Source organism: Hemiscyllium ocellatum, chromosome 14, assembly GCF_020745735.1.
Source record: "Hemiscyllium ocellatum isolate sHemOce1 chromosome 14, sHemOce1.pat.X.cur, whole genome shotgun sequence".
Classification (NCBI taxonomy): domain Eukaryota; kingdom Metazoa; phylum Chordata; class Chondrichthyes; order Orectolobiformes; family Hemiscylliidae; genus Hemiscyllium; species Hemiscyllium ocellatum.
The window spans coordinates 67,143,604-67,170,623 of record NC_083414.1 but is presented as its reverse complement, the minus strand read 5'-3'; the positions used below and the strand labels follow the sequence as shown (position 1 = coordinate 67,170,623).

The 27,020-nt window shown below is 40.6% G+C and overlaps 1 protein-coding gene across 1 annotated transcript in view; it reads right to left on the bottom strand.

Moving 5' to 3' along the window:
* dnah1 (dynein, axonemal, heavy chain 1) overlaps positions 1–27,020 on the bottom strand; it is a 437,548-nt gene that overhangs the window by 161,573 nt on the left and 248,955 nt on the right. The window contains exons 43-49 of the mRNA XM_060835044.1: positions 26,090–26,247; positions 20,918–21,091; positions 17,991–18,169; positions 15,244–15,474; positions 13,391–13,587; positions 6,595–6,730; positions 2,422–2,630 (exon numbers count right to left, since the gene is read on the bottom strand). Coding sequence (XP_060691027.1) covers positions 2,422–2,630; positions 6,595–6,730; positions 13,391–13,587; positions 15,244–15,474; positions 17,991–18,169; positions 20,918–21,091; positions 26,090–26,247 — 1,284 coding nt within the window. The remainder of the gene's footprint in view (positions 1–2,421; positions 2,631–6,594; positions 6,731–13,390; positions 13,588–15,243; positions 15,475–17,990; positions 18,170–20,917; positions 21,092–26,089; positions 26,248–27,020) is intronic.

Here is a 27,020-nt window from a genome sequence, read left to right as displayed (position 1 = left end):
CTTAACCTTAGGCCAACCAGTTTTATTTTCTAAAAATTCAGTTCATGCCCTACCACCTTAAAATTTCTTCAGTAATTATTCTATTTGAATGTCAGAGGTAATTTCATTGCTGTAATATTATTACTTCTTTGTTAAACTGAATGTTAAAAAGTTTTGTTTGAACATTTTCAATATTTTGGCCTTGAACTTATGCTGGTAATGTTGCTGAATGAACACAATGTATTTGTTTGATTTAATTGAAGGCAGTTTTAATTGAAGCAGCATCCTGTATTTTATAAATTCATTCCAGAATCTTTACCCTTATCATATTTCACACTATTTTCAATACAATCACTTTAAATATGGTTTGATTGACTTCTCTCAAATACCCTCTTCAAACATCTGCTCAGTTTGATTTCCCTCAAGTAAAATAATAGCTAATTGCTGTTTATTCTGTATTTTTTCAGATGGTCTTTTAATGCTGATGTTGCCTTTATTTTTGTTGTCTTTTTTCCTTCATCACCATCCTATTTGCCCTCCTTAACTTCAGTTTTCTAATTTTACATTTTCATTTTATAAATTATTATTGTTTGTATTTTGTTGTTTCCTCAATTTTATTCGACATATAGTTTAAAATATTAATTTTATTGTCTGTTTTTAGACTTGCCTCTCACGTTTCTTTTGATAAGGATTCAAACATTCATAAAATGTGGTCCTTGATTAGCTGAGAGCTTGATGAAAAGGCTGGTTTTACTGGTTTACAATCAGAACATTCTCACAATATTAATTTTGGACTTAGTTACATCACTGAAGTGAAAAGCTTGACTTTTTTGTCCTTTTTCTGCACGATATTAGATACTCAAAATTGCTTACTGAGCTCATAAGTGAGGAGTATCCCTTTGAACAAATTACATCAGTAGATGTCATGTCACTTTCACCCCCCGACACTATCTTTCAGCTGAGATAGCAACTTCTTCACTGCAGAGCAGGATAAAAACAATCTACAGAGGAACCTTGATTATCTGAAGGACATGGACGGGCAGGGGTATTTCATTCAGTTAATCGAATTCCAGATAATTGAACGCCAGATAACATAGTTTAGCCAAGCATCGGGACCTTGTGATCTTGCCAGATAATCCAAAATTCAGATAATCAAAGGTTCCCCTGTACTGATCAAAATCTATCAACATTCCCTTTGAAGAAACAATTTGCTATCTGCTGGGAAAGCGTATGTATAGAGCTTGACACAACAACGGGAAGAAGAATATGAAGAGTTAAGACCATAAGAAATAGGAGTGGAAGTAAGGCCATTTGACCCATCGAGTCCACTCCGCCATTCAATCATGGCTGATGGGCATTTCAATGCCACTTACCCACACTCTCCCCGTATCCCCTAATTCCTTACAAGATCAAGAATTTATCAATCTCTGCCTTGAAGACAGTTAACGTCCCGTCCTCCACTGCACTCCATGGCAATGAATTCCACAGGTCCACCACTCTCTGGCTGAAAAATGTGTCCTCATTTCCATTCTAAGTTGACCTCCTCTAATTCTCAGACAATGCCCATGAGTCTTAGTATTCCCGCCTGACGGAAACAATTTCCCAGCGTCCACCCTTTCTAAGTCATGCATTATCTTAAAAGTTTCTATTAGATCTCCCCTCAACCTTCTGAACTCCAAATGAATACAATCCCAGGATCCTCAGCCATTTATCGTAAGTTAGGCCTACCATTCTAGAGATCATCCGTGTGAATCTCCGCTGGACATGCTCCAGTACCAGTACTTCCTTCCTGAGGAGTGGGGCCCAAAACTGGATACAGTATTCTAAATGGGGCCTAACCAGAGCTTTATAAAGTCTCAGTACCACATCACTGCTTTTACATTCCAACACTCTTGAGATAAATGGCAACGTTACATTTGCTTTCTTAGCCATGCACTCAACCTTTACAGAATCCTGTACTAGCACTCCGAGATCCCTTTGTACTTTGGCTTTATGAATTTTCTCACTGTTATATAAAATAGTCCATTCCTGAATCCTTTTTTCGAAAGTGCATGACCTCACATTTGCTCACATTGAATTTTATCAGCCATTTCTTGGACCATTCTTCTAAACTGTCTAAATCTTTCTGTATTCTGGATTAGTGGTGCTGGAAGAGGACAGCAGTTCAGGCAGCATCCGAGGAGCAGATTTTACTGTTCTTCGGATGATGCCTGAACTGCTGTGCTCTTCCAGCACCACTAATCCAGAATCTGGTTTCCAGCATCTGCAGTCATTGTTTTTACCTAAATCTTTCTGTAGCCTCCTTACCTCCTCAGAACTATCTGCCTGTCCGCTAACTTCTTTAATCAGGAGGAATGGCCTTGATTGTCACTCAGTGCAGGCATTTTTGAAACTTAATGATGGGAACAATCTGTTTTGGGAGGTATCAGCAGGAAAACTTACCTCATGCACAGCACCGTATGAATATTATTGCGTACACGTTTTGTGTATGCAGCCATCATATTGGCCTTGGTTGGCTGCTGTCCTAGATCCTGGACTACTGGTTTCATTGCATTGAAGATTTCCTCTTGCTCATCAAAGCTGTATAAATTTGGAACATCTCCTGAATTCAAAATGTTGTTTACATCCTCTAAAAATGATTCATCTTTGATCTGAGAAAACAATGACAAAAGTTGACTTTAAGTTGCCTTTCAAAAGTTGTTTTAAAATAATGTTAACAGTTCTGACTATTAAATCCACCTGTCTTGAATTATTAATCAAGGGTGGAAATGAGTTGCTAAACTAATTGTATGAATTCTTAAAATTCTAAAATTCTGTACTTATCCTTTCTATTTTATCAATGATTCTCTTTGGAGGAATTCAACAAAAGCTCTACATATATCTCTAAGATAAAGCTGTCAAAAATATGTTAACATTTTGGATAAATGTGGAACCAGAAGGTAAGAATCTGTACAAAGGTAATTTAGTCTTTACAAATACGAGCCTCAAAATGACTGTTTGCAACTTCTGCTTGTAACTTGTGCCATTGTTGAGTTGAAATACACACACAAAAATAAAGGAGGTGCAGGGGTAGTCTGGCACACTGACCTCTACACCGCTGAAGCCAGATGCCAACTCGAAGACACCTCCTCCTACCGCCCCCTTGACCATGACCCCCCCCCCAATCACGAAACCATCATCTCCCAGACCATACAGAACATCACCTCAGGAGATCTCCCACCCACAACTTCCAACCTCGTAGTCCGGGAACCCCGCACCACCCGATTCTACCTCCTTCCCAAGATCCATAAGCCTGACCAGCCCGGCCGATCCATTGTCTCAGCATGCTCTTGCCCCACCGAACTCATCTCTACCTATCTAGATATTGTCCCATCCCCTCTAGTCCATGAACTCCCCACATACGTTCGAGACACCACCCACACCCTCGACCTCATCCAAGACTTCTGTTTCCCTGGCCCCCAACACCTCATCTTCACCATGGTCACCCAATCCCTCTACACCTCCATCCGCCATGACCAGGGCCTCCAAGCCCTCCACTTCTTCTTCTCCTGACATCCACAATAGTACCCTTCCACTGACACCACCCCCCACCTCTTTCTCTGCTACATTGATGACTGCATCGGCACTCCCGCGAAGAGGTTGAGCAGTTCATCAGCTTCACCAACATATTCCACCCTGACCTAAAATTCACCTGCACCATCTCTAAGACCTCCCTCTCCTTCCTGGACCTCTCCATTTCCATTAATGACGACCAACATGACACTGATATTTTTTACAAACACACCGACTCCAACAGTTACCTGGATTACACCTCTTCCCACCCTACCTCCTGCAAAGATGCCATCCTGTATTCCCAATTCCTCCGCCTCCACTGTATCTGCTCCCAGGAAGATCAGTTCCACCACAGAACACACCAGATGGCCTCCTTCTTTCAAGATCACAATTTCCCTTCCCAAGTGGTTGAAGATGCCCTCAAATGCATCTCATACACATCCCGCACCTCCACCCTCAAACCCCACCCCTCCAACCGTAACAAGGACAGAACCCCCTGGTCTTCACCTTCCATCCTCCCAACCTTCGAATAAACCACATCATCCGTGACATTTCCGCCCCCTCCAAATGGACCCCACCACCAGGGATATATTTCCCTCCTCACCCCTTTCCGCTTTCCACAAAGACCGTTTCCTCTGTGACTACCTGGTCAAGTCCACTCCCCCGAACAACCCACCCTCCCATCCTGGCACCTTTCCCTGCCACCGCAGGAATTGCAAAACCTGTGGCCACGCCTCCCCCCTCACCTCCATCCAAGGCCTCAAAAGTGCCTTCCACATCCATCAAAGTTTCACCTGCACATCCACTAATATTATTTATTGTATCTGTTGCTCCCGATGCGGTCTCCTCTACACTTAGGAGACTGGACGCCTCCTTGCAGAGTGCTTTAGGGAACATCTCTGGGATACCCGCACCAATCAACCCCACCGTTCCTTGGCCCAACATTTCAACTCCCCCTCCCACTCTTCCGAGGATATGCAGGTCCTGGGCCTCCTCACCACCCGATGCCTGGAGGAAGAATGCCTCATCTTCCACCTCGGAACACTTCAACCCCAGGATATCAATGTGGACTTCGCCAGTTTCCTCATTTCCCCTCCCCCAACTTACCCCACTTCCAAACCATCCTCATGAGCTATCCTACCTGCCAATCTCCCTCCCCACCAATCTGCTCCACCCTCCTCTCTGACCTTTCACCTTCATCCCCACCTCCATCCATCCATTGTACTCTTTGCTACCTTCCCCCACCCTCCTCTCTGACCTATCACTTCCATCCTCATCCCCATTCACCTATTGTATTCTTTGCTATCTTCTCCCCAGCCCCAGCCCCACCCCCAACCCCCACTTATCTCACCACCCCCAAGGCTCTCTGCCTCTATTCCTGATGAAGGGCTTTTGCTCGAAACATCGATTTTCCTAGTCCCCAGATGCTGCCTGACCTGCTATACTTTTCCAGTACCACTCTGATCTAAACTCTGGTTTCCAGCATCTGCAGTCCTCACTTTTGCCTACAAGAATAAAACCATCTTTCTAGGCAATAATGTTGATTAATTAAATGTTTTTCACAGCCAATTATTCAAGGAAAACTGCTGTTTGGGAGAATTCTGTCTACAATTTTGTTTATTATAAATACACTTCTGGTAGTGCAAAACCTGAGTACTGCTGACAAAAAGACATATTTTATTAAAAATTTGAACTAATCAGGAAAATACCGAAGTGAAGGGAAGGCAACATTTATACTGTACAAGGAGAATGTGGATTGGGCTCTGATTATTACAGATGCTGCACTGTAGAATGCATCAGTTAATTGATGATAACAGTCACCTGCTGAGTTTTGTTTAAATTTTAAACAAGGAAGGTTGACTCTGATCAGTCAAGCCTTAACCTGAGAAATGAACATGAGCAAGAATGTCAGTTTTTGTTGCATTGCCTTCCACAGCCCTCTGCAGTAATGAGTTCCATAGATTAATCACCCTCTGACCGAAGAAATTCATTCTCATCCCAGTTCCAGAGTCATTCCATCAATCTAAGGTTGCACCCTTGGATCCAAGTCTTTCTAATTAGTGAAACATCTTCTGCATGTGCACTTTATCTAGGTGTCTCAGTCTTCTGTAAGTTTCAGTCAAATCCCCCCCTTGTCCTCTAAACTCTATTGAGTTCAGAATCAGAATCCTCAACCATTCCTCACAAACAAACCCTTCACCCCCAGAACCATTCTTGTAAACCTCCCTCCAATATCAGCACATCCTTCCTTCGATACAGGGCAAAAAACTGATCATTATATTCCAAATGCCTTATACAGCCTCTATTGTACATCTGTAGTCCAAATGAATGCTAACGTAGCATTTGCCTTACCAACTGCCAACTGGACTTGCATGTTAACTTTAAGAGAATTATGAACTCTCAAAGCCCTTTGTGTTAAGATTTCCAAAGCCTTTCCCCATTTAGAAAATAATTTACATCGATACTCTTCCTACCAAAGTGCATCACTTCACACTTTCCCATATTGTAATCTATCTGTCACACTTTGTCCACTCTCCCAGCCTGTTCAAGTCCTTCCATTGCACCCCTACTCCCTCAACAAGACCTGTCCTTCCACCTATCTTTGTGTCATCTGCAAACGTAGCAACAATACCCTGTCCTTCGTTCAGATTGTTAATATATAACTTGAATAGTTGTGGTCCTAACACGGACCCCTACTGGAATTCCAAAAGTCATCAACTGGCATCTCTGCCTTCTGCCAGTTAGCCAATCCTCTACCCATGCCAGTATCTTGTCCCATGGGCTTTAATCTTATTTAAATGTAGATGGACAATAAGAAGAGCATGACTGATGAAGATAATGGAAAGATATTTGAGTATAAGAGACAGGTGAAGGAAGAATTGAGAAGTAGAAGAAAGGAGGGTGCAATGGCAGATAGCAGACAATGAGGGAGGCAGACAGCAAAGGCAGGAAAAAGAAACAAACAGGACAGTGCAGTGGTGGAAGGGAATAACAACAGTATATGTGGGGAGTACACTGTGCAAAGTTGCAGGGTCAGTAAATACAGCTGTTGTAGAGAGATACCTGTGTGTCTACAAAAAGAAAGGTGAGCTGTTGATAGTGTATTCCCGCTTTCATCAGGATCCCTTTGATATCTTCTCTCCATTCTACTGTGCCGTAATTTTTAGCAAGTTCAATTTGAAAACATTCAAATTCAGCCCTGTGAGAAAAAATGGATACTTTTAAAAATTACTGAATAACAAGATTTTTAAAATTCTCATCTTGGCAGTGACACCATTTTGCTTTCAATTAGATTCAAAAGGTTTAACCTTCAGATAGATTCAGTGAGAGGACATATATAATGATAAATACACAGAGTAACAGGTTAAGTAATCTGAGAGACAAATATCCTGCTTATTGCAGACTTGACATTGGCTACCACCATCCATAGAGATGTCACAGCATAATCCAAGTTATATTGCATGTATAAGCTCTGGTTAATTAGTTTGTAGGCATTCCTAAATTTTCAAAAGTCCCTTATGTGATATTTGAGTTTACATACTTCTGCCTCAGAAAAAAATTCCATACATTTTCATGAAAATTAAAAGAACATTATCAATGTTGTGCTAAGAGAAATTGAGGACTGCAGATGCTAGAGATCAGAGTTGAAAATGTGTTGCTGGAAAAGCTGAGCAGGTCAGGCAGCATCCAAGGAGCAGGAGAATTGACGTTTTGGGCATGAGCCCTTCTTCAGGAATGAGGAAAGTGTGCCAAGCAGGCTAAGATAAAAGGTAGGGAGGAGGGACTTGGGGGAGGGGCGAAAGGAAATGCGATAGGTGGAAGGAGGTTAAGGTGAGGGTGATAAGGTGAGGGTGTGGGGGTGGGGGCGGAGAGGTCAGGAAGAAGATTGCAGGTTAGGAAGGTGGTGCTGAGTTCGAGGGTTGGGACTGAGACAAGGTGGGGGGAGGGGAAATGAGGAAACTGGAGAAATCTGAGTTCATCCCTTGTGGTTGGAGGGTTCCGCCCCCACCACAATGTTGTGCTAAACCAAATATTTTATTAATACTACATTAAAACTACAATGCTATCTTGGCTCTGGTTAAAATGAATGTTCTTCCTCACTTATTATATCCCATTGAATACTCCCTATAATGCTGCCAAGGCAAGCACTATGGAAGCTTTACAGTTAGCTTGGATCTTTCACCTGGCATCATATGCGGCCTCTTATTAAATTGGATAAATTGCAGATTCTGCAGGAAAGGGGAGGTCTGGATTTCCCAGAGTTTAAGAAATACCAGCTGAGTTCTTTACTATCCTATGTAGCAGAATGGGCCTACGATCAATCTTGTTGGACATTGAGACCTCCCAGACAAAACACCTTGTCATTAATTTGTTGTTTATGGACAAGATGAGAACTGTTATGGACTACTGCAGAAACCTGATTATCCTAAACACAGTCAAATCATGGAGAATGATGTGGCAGGGTGAGGGCAATTTACAAAGAATTTCCTCCTTCACTCCCATCGTGGGAATGTTGGGATTCCAGCTGGGGACGAAGAACTCTGATTTTAAGTTCTGGGAGTCTAGAGGAATCTCTTGTTTGGGAGATTTATTTGATGGGAAGTCATGATGTCCTTCGAGCAGCTGCGTCAGAAATTTGAGCTTCCGAGGAGAGACTTCTTTCATTACTTCCAGGTTAGAGACTTTATGCAAAACAATACTACATTGATGGTTAGTTTCCAATAAGTTAGATATGGAAAGGAGAGTGCTCTGGTCTATGGGCGCCCTCTTGGTTAACACTGTCTATCACTTGTTAGGAAGTAATGTATCGAAGACCATTGAGCGGTTATGCAGAACCTGGACTCAAGAATTGGGGGTAGAAATCTTGTCAGAGATGTGGGAGGATATTTGGGAAAATATTAGGAAAATTTTGATTTGCAATAGGACCCAGGATATCCAATTGAAAGTACTTCACAGGGCTCAATTGGCACCGGAACAGCTTGCGAAATTCAAGACAGGAGTTTCCCGAATGTGCCCCAAGTGTAAAATGGATGTTGGTACTCTTACTCATTGCTTGTGGTCATGCCACAAACTTCGCAGGTATTGGGATGCCATAAGTGTTTTGGAAGAGGTCTTGGGAATTGAGGTTAAGTTGGATCTGGTATCCCTCCTTTTGGGGCTTCCAGATCTCCCCTCTTTGGGCATGCACATGAAGAAATTGTTTAATATTCTTTCATTTTGTGCAGAAAATGGCGGCCATACTTGAATTATATTGATGCAGATTTATCGGCTATACTGATCAGAGCTTTGTGTAGCCGTGAGGGCTATGTCTGGTGGTCCGCAGGCCCCTGGGGGGAAGAATCCTGAACAAATGCGGGTTTGCTTACAAATGCCCCCGGTGGTGAAACTGCGTTGAGTGTAGTAAATAATTTAATTTAATATAATTTAAGTTACCTTGGTATAACTTGGTCTAATTTTATTTTGTTTGTTTATTTATTTTTCTTCTTTCTTCCTTATTTATTGAATTATAGTTTTTAATAGTTTTTTTTGTTTTTTTCCTCACATTTCGGTAGTTTGTGGAGTAGAGTCATAGTTTGTTTCTTCTTCTTCTTATTATATATATAAAATTGTTACACTATTTTGTAGTGGTCATTTTTAAAAAACTTAAATTTTTTTTTCTCAATAAAAAATATTTACAAAAAAACTACAATGCTAGCAGTGTAATAGGATCGTTTCATTACGGAGCTACTTTTGTCGCTATGCTGTTTTTGTCTAACTCTGCAAGAGAAACAAATCTGATGGCTCAATAGACCATGAAAGGGATTATAGTAAAATAGAAAATGATAAACAGTAAAAGAGAGGATTTAAAAGTAGCTTTAGGTTATAATGAAAGCATATGCTTGTTCTAATTACACAACAATGAACCCTGCAGTTAACTAGGAATACAATTGTATACTCAGCAGACTCTCATTTGCTCATTTGTAATTGAGTTTTGAACGATGTCAGTGGAAATAAGTTATCAATAAACATTGACCTCTAAGGTGGCAGTCTTGAATGTATGGTTATAAATACAATTCTGCTTGTTTTTATAAAGGATTAAGTATTTGAAGGGATTTTAATATTCTGACTGGGTTTTTTTCATGGATAGGAATGCTTTTGAATATAATGCAGTTTATAATACATATTTAAACTACCTACTAATTTAATTATTAAATATTTACATTACTTTATTGTATTTCATCTTTCACCTCGAGGGATGTGACAAATTTAGGATAGAACTAAAGGAAGGTTATGATAAAGTGGAAGTCAGACGAAATCAATGATTGTGTTCGGCAAAAGAAAATGGTAATGAGATAGCAAATAAACAAAAGAGGGTTTTAGAGGAGGTACAAGTGAAATTGTGAAATCATCACATATAGCTTATGAGATAAGAAGAATAATTTCCCACCATCTCTCTATGTGGCCTCCTATGTCTTAGCACAGCTTGCTTCTTTCCAAGATCCACTTGTTCCCCATTTAAAATACACCTAGTCAAATACTCACCCAACTGTCCCTCGATTAACAAACAATTATCACATGTTCCTTTGTCTCAGGCATCCTTGCTAGATCCTACTAGATCACAACGCAATCTTCACTTCATTTCTGCTTTTATCCCTCCCCTATTCTCCTAGCATCATAACGTTCTCATGTTACATCTTACTAGCTTTTATACTGAACACATTAACCTCCAACAAGTACCTTCAACATGATGCCACAATCAAGTACATCTTATGGTATCTTCACCTTCCAGCATTCCAAAGGGGCTGGTACAACCACAACATCCGATCCACTTCTCTATCATCTCTATAGCCATTTCTCTTTTCACAGCAATGTGCGATGAAATTCGCATACAATTATCCTTTTAGTCCTCCCTTCTCACTATCCTGCAACCTAAACACTTCTTCTAGATGAAACACCAATTTGCTTGAACTTCTTCAATTTAGTACACAATATTTGTTATATGCTTGCTGTATGCTAGGAATGCTAACATAGTTTGGGTTACTAGTTAGCAGAATATCCCCATTCAGTTTCTAGTTATGACTCTGAGCTTTTAATCATTAGTCATTATAATTTTCTGCTTCACTCCCACTTTAGCTTCTCTTTACTCAGCTTCCTACACCGTGACACTTAATATAAACTTAAGCAACAATATCTCATGTCTTGACTGGCTGAGATATTTGTATTATTGACAGCCCTGGGTGAGTTGCTGGAAAACTGGAGGTTGGCTAATGTGGTACTATTATTTAAGAAAAGTGAGAAGGAAAAGTAAGGAAACTATAGACTGGAAAGTCTGACACAATGGTGGATAAATTGTAGGAGGAGATTCTGACGGACATTTACATGCATTTAGAAAGGCAAGGACTGAATAGGGATAGTAACCATGGCTTTATGTCTGCAAAATTGAGTTTTTGAAGAGGTGATAAAGAAAATCAATGAAAGCAGAGTGGTAGATGTTGTCTGTATAGACTTCAGCAAAGCATTCAACAAGGTTCTGGAATGGCAGACTGGTTAGTAAGGTTAGATCACATACTGACAATCCCTTTTGTTCTATTTCTAACTTGCTCCCTATCCAGTTTCGATACTGGCTTAAAAACTACATTCATAACTAACTCCAACTCTTTTCTGTCACTCCTTTACTTAAGATTCTCAGGTTAAAAATGCATCTTATATTTTTAATCAATCTGTTTACAGATGCCACTGCACACCACTGGTGGTACTTGAACCCAGGCTTCTTCGCTCTGAAGTAAGGCATTACCAAAATAGACAGGCTTTGATTTAATCACTCATCTGGAAGGCAGGCTCTCCAACAGTGCAACAACGTTACAAAATCAGCCTGGATTCTGTGTTCAAATTTCTGGAGAGGCACAGTGGTTTTAACTGTTGTCTCACAGCACCAAGGACACAGGTTTGATTTGAGCCTTGGGTGACTATCTGTGTGGAGTGTGCCTGTTGTCCTGGTGTGCATGTGGAATTCCACCTAGTGCGTTGGTTTCCTCCCACAGTCCAAAAATGTGCAAGTTAGGTGGATTGGCCAAACTAAGTTGCCCAGTGTCTACAGATATGCAGACTAGGTGGAATGATTATGGGAAATGCAGAATAATGGGGGATAGAGTGGTTGGGTTAGTCTGGAGGGTTGGTGCAGACTTGATGGGTCAAATGGCCTCTCCTTACACTGTAGGATTCTGAGCAGGACTTGAGGCTCACAGCTAATTGAATTAATAACTGGAAGCCATCACAAATTTGTAGTTTCATAGAATGTCACTGTTCAGTAGTATCAAATAATGAACAGTCCAAAAGTATAACTTCACCTATAGTCATAGAGTCATAGAGATGTACAGCATGGAAACAGACTCTTCAGTCCAACTCATCCATGCCGAACAGCTATCCTAAATTAATCTAGTCCCATTTGCCAGCACTTGGCCTATATCCCTCTAAACCCTTCCTATTCATACACCCATCCAGATGCCTTTTAAATGTTGTCATTGTACTAGTCTCCACCACTTGCTCTGGCAGCTCATTTCATACACACACCACTGTCTGAGTGAAAAGTTTGACCCTTATGTCCCTTTTAAATCTTTCCTCTCTCACCCCAAACCCTCTAGTTCTGGACTCCCTCAACCCAGGGAAAAGACTTTGTCTATTTACCATACTCATGCCCCTCATGATTTTATAAAAGGTCACCTCTGAGCTTCTGACACTCCGTAGAAAACAGCCCCAGCCTATTCAGCCTCTCCCAAAGCTCCAACCTTTGCAAGTTTCACAACATTCTTCCTATCAGAGGGAGATCAGAAGTGGACACAGAATGCCCAAAGTGGTCAAACCAAAATCCTGTACAGCCGCAACATGACCCCCCAACTCCTACACTCAATGCACTGACCAATAAAGGAAAGCATACCAAACTCCTTCTTTACTATCCTATCTACCGGCGGCACCACTTTCACTATGAATCTGCACTCCAAAGTCTCTTCGTTCAACAATGCTTCCCAGGACCTTACCATTAAGTGTATAAATCCTGTCTTGATTTGCCTTTCCAAAATGCAAATTTATCTAAATTAATCTCCACCTGCCACTCCTCAGCCTATTGACCCATCTGATCAAGATCCCATTGCACTCTGAAGTAACCTTCTTTGCTATCCGCTACACTCCAATTTTGGTCTCATCTGCAAACTTACTAACAATGCCTCCTATGTTTACATCCAAATCTTTTATATAAATGTTGAAAAGGAGTGGACCCAGCATTGATCCTTGTGGGACACCACTGTTCACAAGCTTCCAGTCTGTAAAGCAACCCGCCACCAGCACCCTCTGTCTTCTACCTTCAAGCCAGTTCTGTATCCAAATGGCTAGTTCTCCTTGTATTCCATGTGATCTAACTTTGCTCGCAAGCCTACCATTAGGAATCTGTCGAACACCTTACTGAAATTCATATAGATCATGTCCACTCCTCTGCTGTCATCAATCCTCTTCATTACTTCTTCAAAAAACTCAATCAAGTTTGTGAGACATGATTTCCCGCGTACAAAGCCATGCTGACTATCCCTACTCACTCAGTCCTTGCCTTTCCAAATACATGTACATCCTATCCCTCAGGATTCTCTCCAACAACTTGCCCATCACCCATGTCAGGCTCACTGGTCTATAGTTCCCTTGCTTTTCCTTACCACCTTTTTTAAATAGTGGCACCATGTTAACCAACCTCCAGACTTCTGGCATCTCACCTGTGGTTATTGATGATACAAATAGCTCAGCAAGGGGCCCAGCAAACACTTGCCTGTTCACAGAAATTACATTAAAAATATAGTTTATTGCTGGTGGATAGATATAACTTATTCCAACTTACATATGTGATGCTAATTTTGTTAGGGACTGTCTGCCACTACCCCCAACTCCCAGTAGCAGAGCATTGCCTAATGGCTGCCGAAGAATCCTGCTGATTCTACAGATATGTTGGATGGCATCCATGAAGAGAACAACCTTCAGCTTGGTAGTGCTTGTCTGATTGAAGTCATCCATGTACTCATCAATAACTTGCACCAACTGCAAGGAGAAAGAGGAAATTTGATTAAACTGTGTCTTCTTTAGTTTGTGAATTAGATATAGCAATTACAGAATTGCCAAAAAGTATGTCTTCATGTGGCTAATGTCTGCATAATTGCTTACATTGCTCTGAAGCAGTTGAATATATCAACACTGCAGCATGATCTGCTAATTAAACTGCCTGAGGTAGGCAGGTCTTTTCGGTGTCCATGTAATATTTAAGGGGTGTGGAGGCACGGGAATGGTGGTTCTGCAAACAAAACTTAATCAATATCAATAGAAAATATAACTTCAAAGATTCATTTCTTATGCTGCTTAAGAATGTCCAGTTCCCATGTGCTTAGAGAGAAAGAGACAAAGGCATATAATGTCAGATTAGTGGCCCTTCTTCATACTGTCAAAGAATTTTCAAATTAGGTAGAGGGGCTCAACACCTGGATCTATGACTCATGCAAGTACTCTAACAATCTTGAAATGATGTGAGTTGGACCCAACTGCAACTTATGGCTCATTTTCTACTGGGAAGATCCAAAGATGCTGTTGTGTAATTCCACAGATGATCAAATATCAGACTGAAGATGTCAAAGCCAACTAGGTCTATAAAGGTAACTGGTGTTTTTATCTTCAGAGGCTCATTGGGTCCTCAGGTCTGGAGACATTTTAGATGCTGTTTTGGACAACAGCCAGAATGTCTGCTGCAGCAGTTATTCCCACTGGGCCTAAATCTCTGGCAGGGGTTGGTCCCTCATGGTAACTGAAATGCGCATATTTAAGGAGGCTTTGGTCCGGCACCACATACTTTGGATGTGTTGTTTTCCTCAGTGCAGGTAAGAAACAAATATCAGGGCTATATATTTTGATCTGAAAAAAATGTTTGTAGCAGATACTTTCTTCTGAGATAATTACTTTTAGTATCATTAATACAATCTGATATTTTATATTTTAACTAAATCTACCACTTCTCATGCCTGCTGTTCAGCTATCTTTAGTGCATGTGCAAGTTTAGGTGAGGACATGATTGAACTGGGAGCATTGTGTCTGATAATCAGCACTCATCTATGTAGAATTAATGTCTTTGAGTGCTTCAGTGATGTCAGCACCTATTCCAGCAGATCAAGTACATTTGTGGGTCCAGACTGTGAGAGATGACAAGATAATTGACTCTCTAAATATTCAATCGCAATCTTACCCAACATTCTCCACTGGAACACTTTTTAGTAGAACTGACTGGATAGATTTAAGAATTCAGGATTCCTCTTGTTCCTTCCTAGATGAAGCGTTGGTTTTTTCTCAGCGTAACTTGCTGAGATCAGTTCATGCAACACAACTAGGCTTGGGATCATGTTTTGTTGGGCTCTGTTCCTCACTGGAAGGTTCAGTTTTTGAATGATATTATCAGAACTATGCCTGAATAGGCCAATCTAAAAGACAACTGTTCTGAGGTTGCTTTGTCAGGAAATCACCACAATAGGAACTGACAAAATTGGAACTTGAGACTAATATTCCTGATGTGGCCAAATAGCAGTCCTAATCTTATGGCACATGTCGTATTTGCCTGCACTGCACTCTTATTCCTAGGTAAACTTCATTTGTGTTGTACAACTGACAATGAAACATTAACTACAACAATACTTTCAGCGCAGAGCACAAATTTACCTTCTCCATATTGTCAATAAATTGGTAGATCCTAGTATCTGATCCAATTGCCATAAAATCTCCATAAAGAACAGGCTGTTGTGGAGCAACTTCTTCAAACTTTGTGCCCAATTCTAACAGCATGCTGTGCATCAGATATTCAAACCAGTTGCGGTCAGTGTCATTCACCAGCCGGTCTTTGAATACTCGACAGCTCTCATGGTACCACAGTCTTAGCAACAGAACTTTTGTCTAAAACAAAAAATAAACAAATAAGAAGACAGTACAAATCACAGGGCAAATGTCCCAAGCACACAGTAAGCTGCAAGGAATTTATGATTTCATGAGGAAAGTTAATGAGAGCTTTTTCATTTTGTGTATTTCATGTACTATGTTCATTGGTAAATGGAGATAGCTTATGTAATGTGTTCTGCACATGTAAGATACAGATTTAAAAACTTCAGTTTAGGGGTTCACTCAGTCATGAGGTATCAAAGCATTTTATGAACTCCAATCATAATAGCTCCATCTATCTCCTGATGACAAGCCCACTGTTAAGTGCTGGCCTAATTTGATCACAGACGTTAAGGAAAATATTATTTCACATAAATAACACTGGCAAACACCATGTTAAGATGGGGACATTTCAGGCTCCTGCCAAGTTGTTGTCATTGATAGGATGAATTTCTAAATGGCTTTTACTTATATCAGGCATTATTTCCACCACCGACCCCCATCTGCCAACCATGTATTGGCGATTTGGCATTAACCCAGGTAAGCATCCAGGAACTCTTTGTTCAAGCAACTCCCTTGCCGAGTGATACTCCCTCTAGTATCAGAGGCCATGTTTAAGAAGGATGCAGGTTTCAACATAATTAGTCTGAAGGTAGGGAATGATTTGTGTTGTGTGAAACATGAAGTACTGTTTCTAAAATCTCAACTGTTTGTTCAAGAACAGTATTAGTGGGAGTATGAGCTTCATTGCACTTGCACTTTATACATCTGCTCTAGTCTATATTGTCATTCAAATAAACTGCCACAGAAAGGAATGTATCATGAGTGCTATCAGGGTTTCTGTGATAGTGGACAACACAAAATCCTTTTGGATTAGATACTGCTGCCTAAAGCAGTTAAAATTCTAGTCAGGGACATTATTTTGGCTAATCTATGAATGAAGACTCCAGCCTTATTATCTTTGCCTCCATCAGCAATATTTGCTAATTTGTGTGTGATGAATGGATCAAGCGAGCAATGTGCAAATGGTGTATGATAGAGCACTGGATACGTAAATTGTCCACTACTTGAATTTAATTAATTGGAGTAGACCTTTGCATCCATTCTTAACAATAATCAGGTGGATCAGCAACTGATGGGCTACATCCTATGGTTCCAAAAGCCTTGGGTGATTGTCTGAATGGAGTTTGCACATTCTCCCCGTGTCTGCGTGGGTTTCTGCTGAGTGCTCCGGCTTCCTCCCATAGTCCAAAGATGTGCAAGTTAGGTGGATTGGCTGTTCTAAATTGCCCATCATGTGCAGGGATGTGTAGGTTCAGTGCATTAGCCTTGAGAAATACAGGGTGATAGGATAGCAGGATGGGTCTGGGTGGGATACTCATTGGAGGGTTGGTGTGGATTTACTGAGCCAAGTAGCCCATTTCAACACTAAGTATTCTATGGTAAATTCTATTCTAAGTAAGTACAGAATTTGTGGAGGTACTGGTTATGATTTTCCAAAATTCCCTAGATTCTAGAACAGTCTCAGTGGGTTAGAATTAAGCAAATGTAACATTGTTCTAACACTCTAATTCTTGTTTCCCAAGAAGGGAAGGTTGAAACAACAGGGTACCACAGACCAATTAGCTCAACATCAGCAGACAGGAAAATGTTGAAGTCATAACAATGCACTTAGAAATGTACATAATATGACCAAACAAAGGAAATGTATTAGAGTTTGGAAATAAAACAGTTATCTGTGAATGTAATGGCTTAGCAATTGGATTGTTGTAAATACCCAACTGTGTTCACAAATATCCTCTAGATATGATAACCTGCTTAACTATCCAAATTGGCTTCCAGATGTCTCCAATTCCACACGAGTCTTAATCTGAACTGTAATTTGAAATTACTTAGCAAGGCATCAGTTGTTTTAAATGTATTGCAGCAGTTGAAGAAGATATGTCAATATCACCTCATGATTTTTGAGAAGATTTGTAGCTCAGGTTGAGGTTCAGGTTGTAGGTTTGCTCACTGAGCTGGAAAGTTAGTTTTCAGAAATTTTGTCAGCATGCTAGGTAACATCATCAGTGAGCCTCTGGTGAAACGCTGGTGTTCTGTTCCGCTTGCTATTTGTGTGTCTTGGTCTGCTAAGGTGGGTGATACCATTTCTGATTATTTTTCTCAGAGGTTGGTAAATGGGCACCAAATCAATGTGTTTATTGATGGAGTTCCTGTTTGAATGCCAGGCCTCTAGGAATGTCTCTGTTTAGCCTGCCCTAGGATGGATGTGTTGTCCCAGTAGAAGTGGTGCCCTTCTTTGTCTGTTTATAAGGATAGTAGTGATAGTGGGTCATGTCTTTGGTGGCTAGTTGGTGTTTGTGTATCCTGGTGGCTAGTTTTCTGCCTGAGTGTCCAACGTAGTGTTTGCTACAGTTCTTGGAGGGTATTTTGTAAGTGACATTTGTTTCTGCAGGTTTTGGGATACTATTTTAAATCAAGTGCACCAGGCAAAATACATTTGATCTTTAGGTGGAGCCATAACTCAAACATACCTGAGTATTATTAGATTCAGCCATGAGTATACCCTGGAAAACCTTTGATAGATCACGCAGATTGAAAGTGTAGTGTGACTTGGCAGGAGTTGGGAGTAGCTGTGATGTTATGGTGGAGTATACTTTGATTGTTGCAGCAACGAGTGGTTCATTCGTAAGTTTCACCTCTTCAGCATTATCTGTGAAAAACAAATCAGCTAGATTTTAATAAAACTCCACACCAAAATTTAAATTTATACTGAAAATTGCTTAAACATTAGCAAGGCTGGAAACCACTGTCTCCCTCACAAGCAAAATGATGGCTGCCAGAAGAGTAAGTGACAGGGACTTCCAAACCAGGAATTCCAGGTTGTGATGCTGGTGGAGAAATCCAGCATTTCTGTCTCGTCTGTTGTGTTGCACGAGTACCAATCAAATCTTGAAAACTTCTGAAAATCCTCTGGAGCAGTCACTTCCTCTGGTGTTGAGAAATCATGCAGCTGCTAATGTTTAGACCTTGATGGGCCTGCCATTTTTTTTACTTTTGACTGGAATGCAAAACAGCCTACATTTTAAATGCATCTGAGATCACGATACTCGGTAAGCTGAGAAATTAGAGTGATGTGAAACTACTCTTTACTATTTCCACATCAAATACAGACTCAAGGTCTACTATAGATCACTGCCTGCTAAAATCTGACAAAGCACAGAAATCCCTCCTTTCGAAAAATATCCCATTTCCACATATATTGCTGACAATCAAAACAAGGGATGCCAGTACTGGGGATGGAATATTTTGTCACTTTTGTCACAAAGCTGGTCCTTTTTCTAAAAGCTGTTCCTTTGTGTCCTTGTTTTTTTTCAGAGGGGTCGTAAAACACTCCGGGCTCTGAATTAGCTGGGTTTGTCACAGATAAAAGAGTATTAGAAGGTCTTTTTGTTTATATGTAGACAGATGAGAATTTAGGCCAAAACGTATGTTTTAGAGTGACCTTCATAAATGAGTGGTCAGTCCTAGAAGCTGAAGTCTTGGTAGAGTCAGTTCAGCAATGGGCTGTGTGGAAACAGGCTGCTAGACATTCTGTCCTTCTGCCCTTCTAACTTCGACCTGTGAGTCTTTGTTTCACTTTTTGCTCTGTGTTTAAGGGGTTTGTTTATTGGGACTGTTGTGTATACTCAGAACAGCATAATTAAATCTAGTTTGGTATAGTCTGAGTTCTGTGGGTATTCTATATTCTGTTCTTTATGTTTCATTCCATAATTGTGTGAATAATTTTTTGTCTATTTTAAAACCTGATAGTCAACCTAGCTAAACTTACTCTGCTTAATTTTCACGATGCACTTACCGAAACAAATTGCAAAGTTACGTTCTGGGCTGCCTGCTTATGAATGTCTTGAGTGGTCTAGCGTTGTCTATAACACTTTAAACCCAGTGTCACCATTGGTAATTCCTAGATTAGTCTGAGGATGCATATAGAGTGAAGAACTTTTAATCCTTAATAAGACTTAATTTCAATTTTGTATGTCCATTTAGCCAGCCTAATTATTGTGCAGTGCCATATTTTGCCAAATTAGCAGTAATGTGGTGTGCATACCCATTCTTAAAGAACTAGGTACAAATGGCATGAACTAACTTTACTTAGAAGTTTTAACAGCTGGAAGAGAGAAAAAATCTGGCTGGCTTCAACCCAAGCTCTAACAGATGAAAGGACAAGGTCAAACTCCATTGTGACACAGAGTGCTCTGTGTCTTTTTGCTTTCTGAGCTAGAATTACATTCAGTTCAATTGGTCAATGTTGGCATTTTTACCCACGTGGGATGAAGGTGTCTGAACTCAAATTGTCGACTCTGCTTTCTCTCCACAGATGCCACCAGACATGAGTTTGTTCAGCAATTTATGTTTTTGCTTCAGATTTCCAGCATCCATAGTTCTTTGTCTTCTTTGTTTTGGTATCCTCACATTCCATCTACCTCATTTCAGTCTCTCAGTATATTTTCCACTTCCTTTTCTCCCCTATATTTGTTTAATTTCAGTTTGAAGGCATTTGAGCTACTTGCCTGAATTGCTATCTTTGGAATTAAGTTACACATTCTAACCACCAAGTCAAGAAATTTACCCTTATTTTACTATTAGAATTATTAATAATTATCTTGCATTTACAACGTCCAGCATTAAATTCACACACAGATGGAAAGATTCTTGGACCAACAACCCTAATTAAAACATTCATAACCCAAACTGTTCAATTTTTTCCACTGGCTGTGATCTATTAGCTCTTGTGCAACTCTTGCTATTTTTCATACCTTTTTCAGCATTTCTTAAGTTCTTTTTATGACACAAAGACCAGGACTATATCAATATCCTAACTGCAGACTGACCATAGTTTAATATAAGCCCAATATTTTTGAATCTGATATCCTAAAAATAAATGTCAATCACTTGGTAGCATTTCTAATTGCTTTGCAAATCTGATTTTAATAATTTATTCACCTGTACTGGATCCCCTTGCTGAAAAAGCACGCTAGTGGAAGATATCCCTTACAGGGAGCCGGCAAAGCCACAATAGAATGAATGACCTATTATAGTACGATAAATTTAATTATATTTCCAATCTCTCATATGTTTGCCCTCCCACCACTATTCCTGAATGCCAAAAATTAGATTAAATGTTCTATTAGTAAAGTCACTGTGGTGCTACCAGACCATAGGTCTGCTCTCTCATGAGACAGATGACTGGTGGTGGTTTAACCTGAAGGTTATCACACCTCAGGCAAGGGGAGAGGTGAAAGGAGAATCTTTCATGGATACCTCAGCCGGTGCAGGAACTGAACCCATGCTGTTAGCATCACATACTAGCCATTCAGACGACTGACCTAATCAATCCCCTTTTTGTTAGTATATATGTGACAATGGTGAAAGTGAAATCATTTGTATCCAAGGAACTCACTCAGCCAACTATCCAAGATCGTAGAAAATATCTTCAGTTTGCTTGTGTCGTCCATTTCAATAAAGGATAGATAATTGAAATGTCGCGTGTATCGAGCAGTGATTGGGTTTCTTCCACCACCTGGTGGCCCCATGGCACAAACAAAGTTGATATCCCATAGCTGCCTGAAGGCTCCTGCAACAAGAGATAATGTGCACAGCATAAAAAAAGGATCCAAAATCATATCTAAATGAATTCATACTGATTTAAAGTTTGCAAAACTACTATTTGATAACATTTTTACTTCTTTAATTTGGACAGCGATTACTGAAAAATCCCAAATATGTTAAGAATATCAGCAGAGTGGCTCACCTTTTCTTGATAGGAATGAAATATCTTCCATTTTCAGGGATAAGTCCTCTGCAGGACACATGAACATGCCCAGCCATTATGCATTTTTAGAACTAAACAAAAACCCGGGGGAAGGTTTGGTTCCCGGATGCATTCTCAATGGATCATCACTTCATCCAATCAAAGTTAACTTGTCAATTAACCTGCATCAGTTTCTTATGTATGGGGAAATCTTGTTCCCTTTAAAATTTGGCATTCTTGTGTCTGCCCTGGTGAATGCAAGACAAAAAGCTTTGACATCATGTTGCCTTTGTCAGCAATATTCTCAAGAATCTAATTCCTGAATGTTGTGTACAGACATTGTGCCAACATTTCCTCCTCCACGCACTCAGTATACAATTTATCACATCTCAACTTTAATTTGCAGAAAATACTGGTGGATAGGGCTAGGTATATCAAGGGGAAGAGGCTAATCAGGGCAACAGTAGGGACCAAGGGGCAATCTGTGTGCAGCTGGAGGACATTGTTAGGGTGTTGAAAGAGTACTTCACACTTGCTCATTTACCTCCTCTCTACTCACCATCCAAGGTACCAAACACACTTGCCAGGCGAAACAGTAATTTATCTGTACTTCATTCAATCTAGTCTACTGTATTTGCTAAATAAAAATGACAAAAAAACTGCAGATGCTGTATATCTGAAACAAACACAGAAATTGCTGAAAAAGCTCAGCAGGTCTGGCAGTATCTGTGAAAAGAAATCAGAGTTATGTTTTGTGTTCAGTGACCCTTCCCCAGAACTGTAACTGGCTAGGAGGATTTTCTTTTTATGCAGAAGAGACCATGAGAGGGAGGGGGTAAGATGGTTGGAGCTAGAGCCCAAAGAGAGAGAGAAGAACAGTTGGATAGACAAAGCAGTGGATAATAATCTAGCTAGGAGGGTGAATAGCTATTAATGGGGACTGTTAGTGACTAACAATGCATTATGTGTCATAGCAGACTATGTGATAACAAGGCCTGGTGTGTGGTGGTGGGAGCTAGGACATAGGAGAATTCAGTTCTAAAGTTATTGAACTCAATATTGAGTCCAGAAGTCCACACACCAGGCCTTGTTGTCACACAGTATGCTATGACTCAGAACCCATTGTTAGCCACTAACAGTCCCTATTAATAGTTATTCAAAGTCTTAGCCAGATTGTTATCCACTCCTATCCAACTGTCCTTTTCTCTTCTTGGCCTCTATCCACAATCACCTATCGATTACTCCTTTTCCCTCCACCACTACCCTACTCTCTGCATAAAAAAGTGACATTTTCCTAACTACCTTCAGTTCTGACGAAGGGTTACTGAATCCGAAAAGTTAGCTCTGATTTCTCTTCACAGATGATTAGATTAGATTACTTACAGTGTGGAAACAGGCCCTTCGGCCCAACAAGCCCACACCGACCTGCCAAAGCGCAACCCACCCAGACCAATTCCCCTACATTTACCCCTGCCCCTAACACTACGGGCAATTTAGCATGGTCAATTCACCTAACCTGCACATTTTTGGACTGTGGGAGGAAACTGGAGCACCCGGAGGAAACTCACGCAGACACGGGAAGAATGTGCAAACTCCACACAGTCAGTCGCCTGAGACAGGAATGGAACACGGGTCTCTGGCGCTGTGAGTCAGCAGTGCTAACCACTGTGCCACTGCGTCGCCCACCAAATGCTGCCAGATCTGCTGAGCTTTTCCAGCAGTTTATGTGTTTGTTTCTATTTTATTTGCTATGCATAATGTGGTCTCCTGTACAGTGGAGAGATGAAGTGAAGACTGGATGACCACTTTGGAGAACACTTATGTTCTGTCTGAGCTTCCAGATGACGGTCACTTCAACAGATAACCATATTCCCTGGCCCAATATTTCTGTCACAGGCCTGCTGTAATGTTTCGGTAAGCCTCAGTGCAAGCTTGAAGAACAACATCTCTTTTTCCACTTGGGGATCCTACAGTCTCTAGGACTCAACATTAAGTTCAATAACTTTTGAACCTGATATATCTTTCCATGTTTTTTACCCACTCCCACACCCAGTCCTGATATGACACGGATTACTTTTTGCACAGTCACTCTTTTTCATCTATTTCTAGGCCCAGTATCACATTATATGGGTTGCAGTCAGTTTAGCCCTCCCATTTTCTGCTACTTTTCGCTCTTATTATTCAAAGTTTGTGAGAAGATTTGTAGCTCGGGTGCTCATTGTCGTGATTCTGTTTGCCAAGCTGGGAATTTGTGTTGCAGACGTTTCGTCCTCTGTCTAGGTGACATCCTCAGTGCTTGGGAGCCTCCTGTGAAGTGCTTCTGTGTTGTTTCCTCCGGCATTTATAGTGGTTTGTCACTGCTGCTTCCGGTTGTCCGTTCCAGCTGTCCGCTGCAGTGGCCGGTGTATTGGGTCCAGATCAATATGTTTGTTGATAGAATCTGTGGATGAGTGCCAAGCCTCTAGAAATTCCTTGGCTGTTCTCTGTTTAGCTTGTCCTAAAACAGAAGTGTTGTCCCAGTCGAACTCATGTTGCTTGTCATCTGAGTGTATAGCTACTAAGGATAGCTGGTCGTGTCGTTTCGTGGCTAGTTAGTGTTCATGGATGCAGATCGTTAGCTGTCTTACTGTTTGTCCTATGCAGTCCTTGCATGGGATTTTGTACACTACGATGGTTTTGCTCTGCCCCCATTATCCCCTCCAGACTGATCTCAAAACTCTGAGACTTAGGTCTCAGCCTCAGCCTCTGCAACTGGATCCTCAGCTTCCTGACCAACTGATCACAATCAGTGAAGATAGGCAACGCATCTCCTCCAGGACAATACTGAGCACTGAAGCCACCCCCAAAGATGCATTCTCAGCCCCGATTGTACTACCTATATACCCACAACTATGTTGCCAAATTCTAGACGAATGCCAGGTTTGCTGACAATATCACTATAGTAAGATGTATATCAAACAATGATGAATCAGAGTACAGAAAGGAGACAGAGAGCTTGGTGATATGGTGCAATGATAACAAACTCTCTCTCAATGTCGGCAAAACTAAAGCCTTGATCATTGACTTCAGAAAAAAAGGAGCAGAACATACACCTGTCCACACCAACAAAGCAGAGGTTGAGATGATCAAGGAGGTACAACAATGTCACATCATCCTCAGGCAGCTCAGGAAATTTGACATGTCCATAAGGAACCTCGCCAACTCTTACTGACATTTACTCACACCTTCTGACACTTTTGATCACCCATAAAGACATCTTATTCAGCATGTTGACACTCCACTCACACCATTTGTACGATCTTTTGATCTCACCACCTACAAATTCTTTACCTGTGTGCTTCCCTCTACTTCAGTTGATAAAGGATCAGCACTCTGAAAGCTTGTGATTCAAATAAGCCTGTTGGGACTGTAACTTGGTGTCATATGACTTCTGAACTTTTACAGATACATCATAGAAAACAGACTTTCTGCATGCATAATGGCCTGGTACTGCAACTGCTCTGCCCAGGATCAGAAGAAGCTACAGAAGTGTGCACAGCCCAGACTATCATGAAAGCCAACCTCCCATTCACTGATTCAATTCACACATCTCATTGCTGTGAAAAGGCTGTGTAGATCAGGCTAGTGCTGTTGATGCAATTTATATGGATTTCAGCAAAGCCACATGGGAGACTGATAAAAATATATAAAAGCTCATGGGATTCAGGATAACTTGACAAGGTGGATCAAAAAATACTTAAATGGTGGGAGACAGAGCTGTTTGTTGACTGGAAACCAGTATCCAGTGGGGTACTGATCAGTGCTGGGTCTCCTATTGTTTGTGATATTTATAAACAATAAAGGAGAAAATGTGTGGGAGATAATAAGTACATTTGTGAAAGATACAAAGATTGGCTGGGTGGTTGACTGTGAGGAAGAACATTTTAGGTTACAGAATGGTATAGATGGATTAGTCAGGTGGGCAGATCAATGGCAGATGAAATTTAACCCAGATAGGTGTGAGGTGGTGCACTTTGGAATAAGTAACAAGGCTAGGGAGTACTTGATAAATACACTAGGGAGCTCAGAGGAACAAAAGGATCTTTGGGTGCTTGTTGACAAATTCCTGAATGTATCAGGACAGGTTAATAGGATTGTTAAAAAGGCATACGGACACCTGGCCTTATCAGTCATTACATAGATTATTACAATAGGGAAGTTATGTTGGAGCTGTACAAAACTTTGGTTTGGCCATAGCAGAGTACTATGTGCAGTACAATGCATAGGAAGCATGTGACTGCATTGGAGGGAGTGCAGAAGACAATCGCTGTGATGCTCCCTGAGATGGAGCAGTTTAGATATGAAGAGAGGCTGAATAAACTTGAGTTGTTTTCTTCAGAGCAGAGAAGGTTGAGATCGGACCTGATTGAGAAGCATGGATCAATAACAAAGAGGCATCATTTTAAGGTGAATGGCAGGAGGATTAGAGGAGATTTGAGGCAAATGTTTTATCCAAAGATAGTAGGAATCTGGAATGCACTGCCCGTGAGTGTGGCTGAGGCAAAAAAAACCCTCAGTACCTTTGAAAACTACTTAGATGAACATTTAAAATGTCATAATATTCAAAGCAATGGGCCCAGTGCTGGAAAGTAGGCATAGAGCAAAGTTAGAATAGTTGTTTGTTGATACAGACATGATGGGCTGAAGGCCTCTTCAGTACTGTATGATTCTATGATTACAAGTGAGGATGTGAAAAATCTTGGTCAGTGATATTTTACATGGTATAGAATAGATGGACAACAAATACCTTTAAGAACCAAATCTTAAAAAGCACAGACATACCTATCATTTTCCTGTCATACCAGCCACGATGATCCATCCATTGTCGCAAAATTTCAATAGGAGGCTGTGCTCCATATGTCTCGAGGGCTGGCATATTCAGATCATCAATGAAGAATATAAAATACTTTCCAAGTGGTGGCCCATATATGCCTTTGCGTCTGATAACAGAAATCATTTACAATGATTTGAGAAAAGAAATACTTCAGAACAGGTTAAAACAAAACCATATTGTGAAACTATCCTAAAGTCAAAGAAAAAGAGATAGGACCCCAATTTATTATCACCTGTTTTGCACTACCATCAATCTGGTTAGCGTTAGAACTCAGCCAATATTTGCCTCATATTAGAGAAAGGATGGGCCTGAAATTTACTGATGCTGAACCCTTTTACAGACATGGTATCAATGCAATATTGTTTAACAAAGTGGTGTGATGAAAAGTACATTAGACACATAACTTTTGGAGTGGGTGCTGGTTAGTTTTGTGAAGAGTTTTCTTTAAAGACCCACAGGTCAAAGGTGCTTTTTAGAACTTCTCTTGTTGTTAAAGAAGATCTGCAGTCTTGTGTGAATATGCCTCAGTGACTAACCATCACATTAAGGAACCAACTAAATAAAACAAACCATTTAATCTATCAAACCATCTTTAATCCTGGGAACTTGTCTTGTCAAGTAGTACCATCAGTTGGATACGGACACGTACACACATTCTGCTCTGGAAGTGCATAGTCTGGCTTAATGTAGTGGCATCAAAATAGTTCCTGGCTAAAGAAGATATTAGGCATAGAGTCATAGAGTAATTCAGAATGGAAATAGATTGTTCGGTCCAACATGCCCATGCCGACCAGGTATCCCAAACTTAAGCTGTTCCATTTGCCTGCATTTAATCCATATCCCTCCAAACCTTTCCAAATATCTTTTAAATGTTGTAAT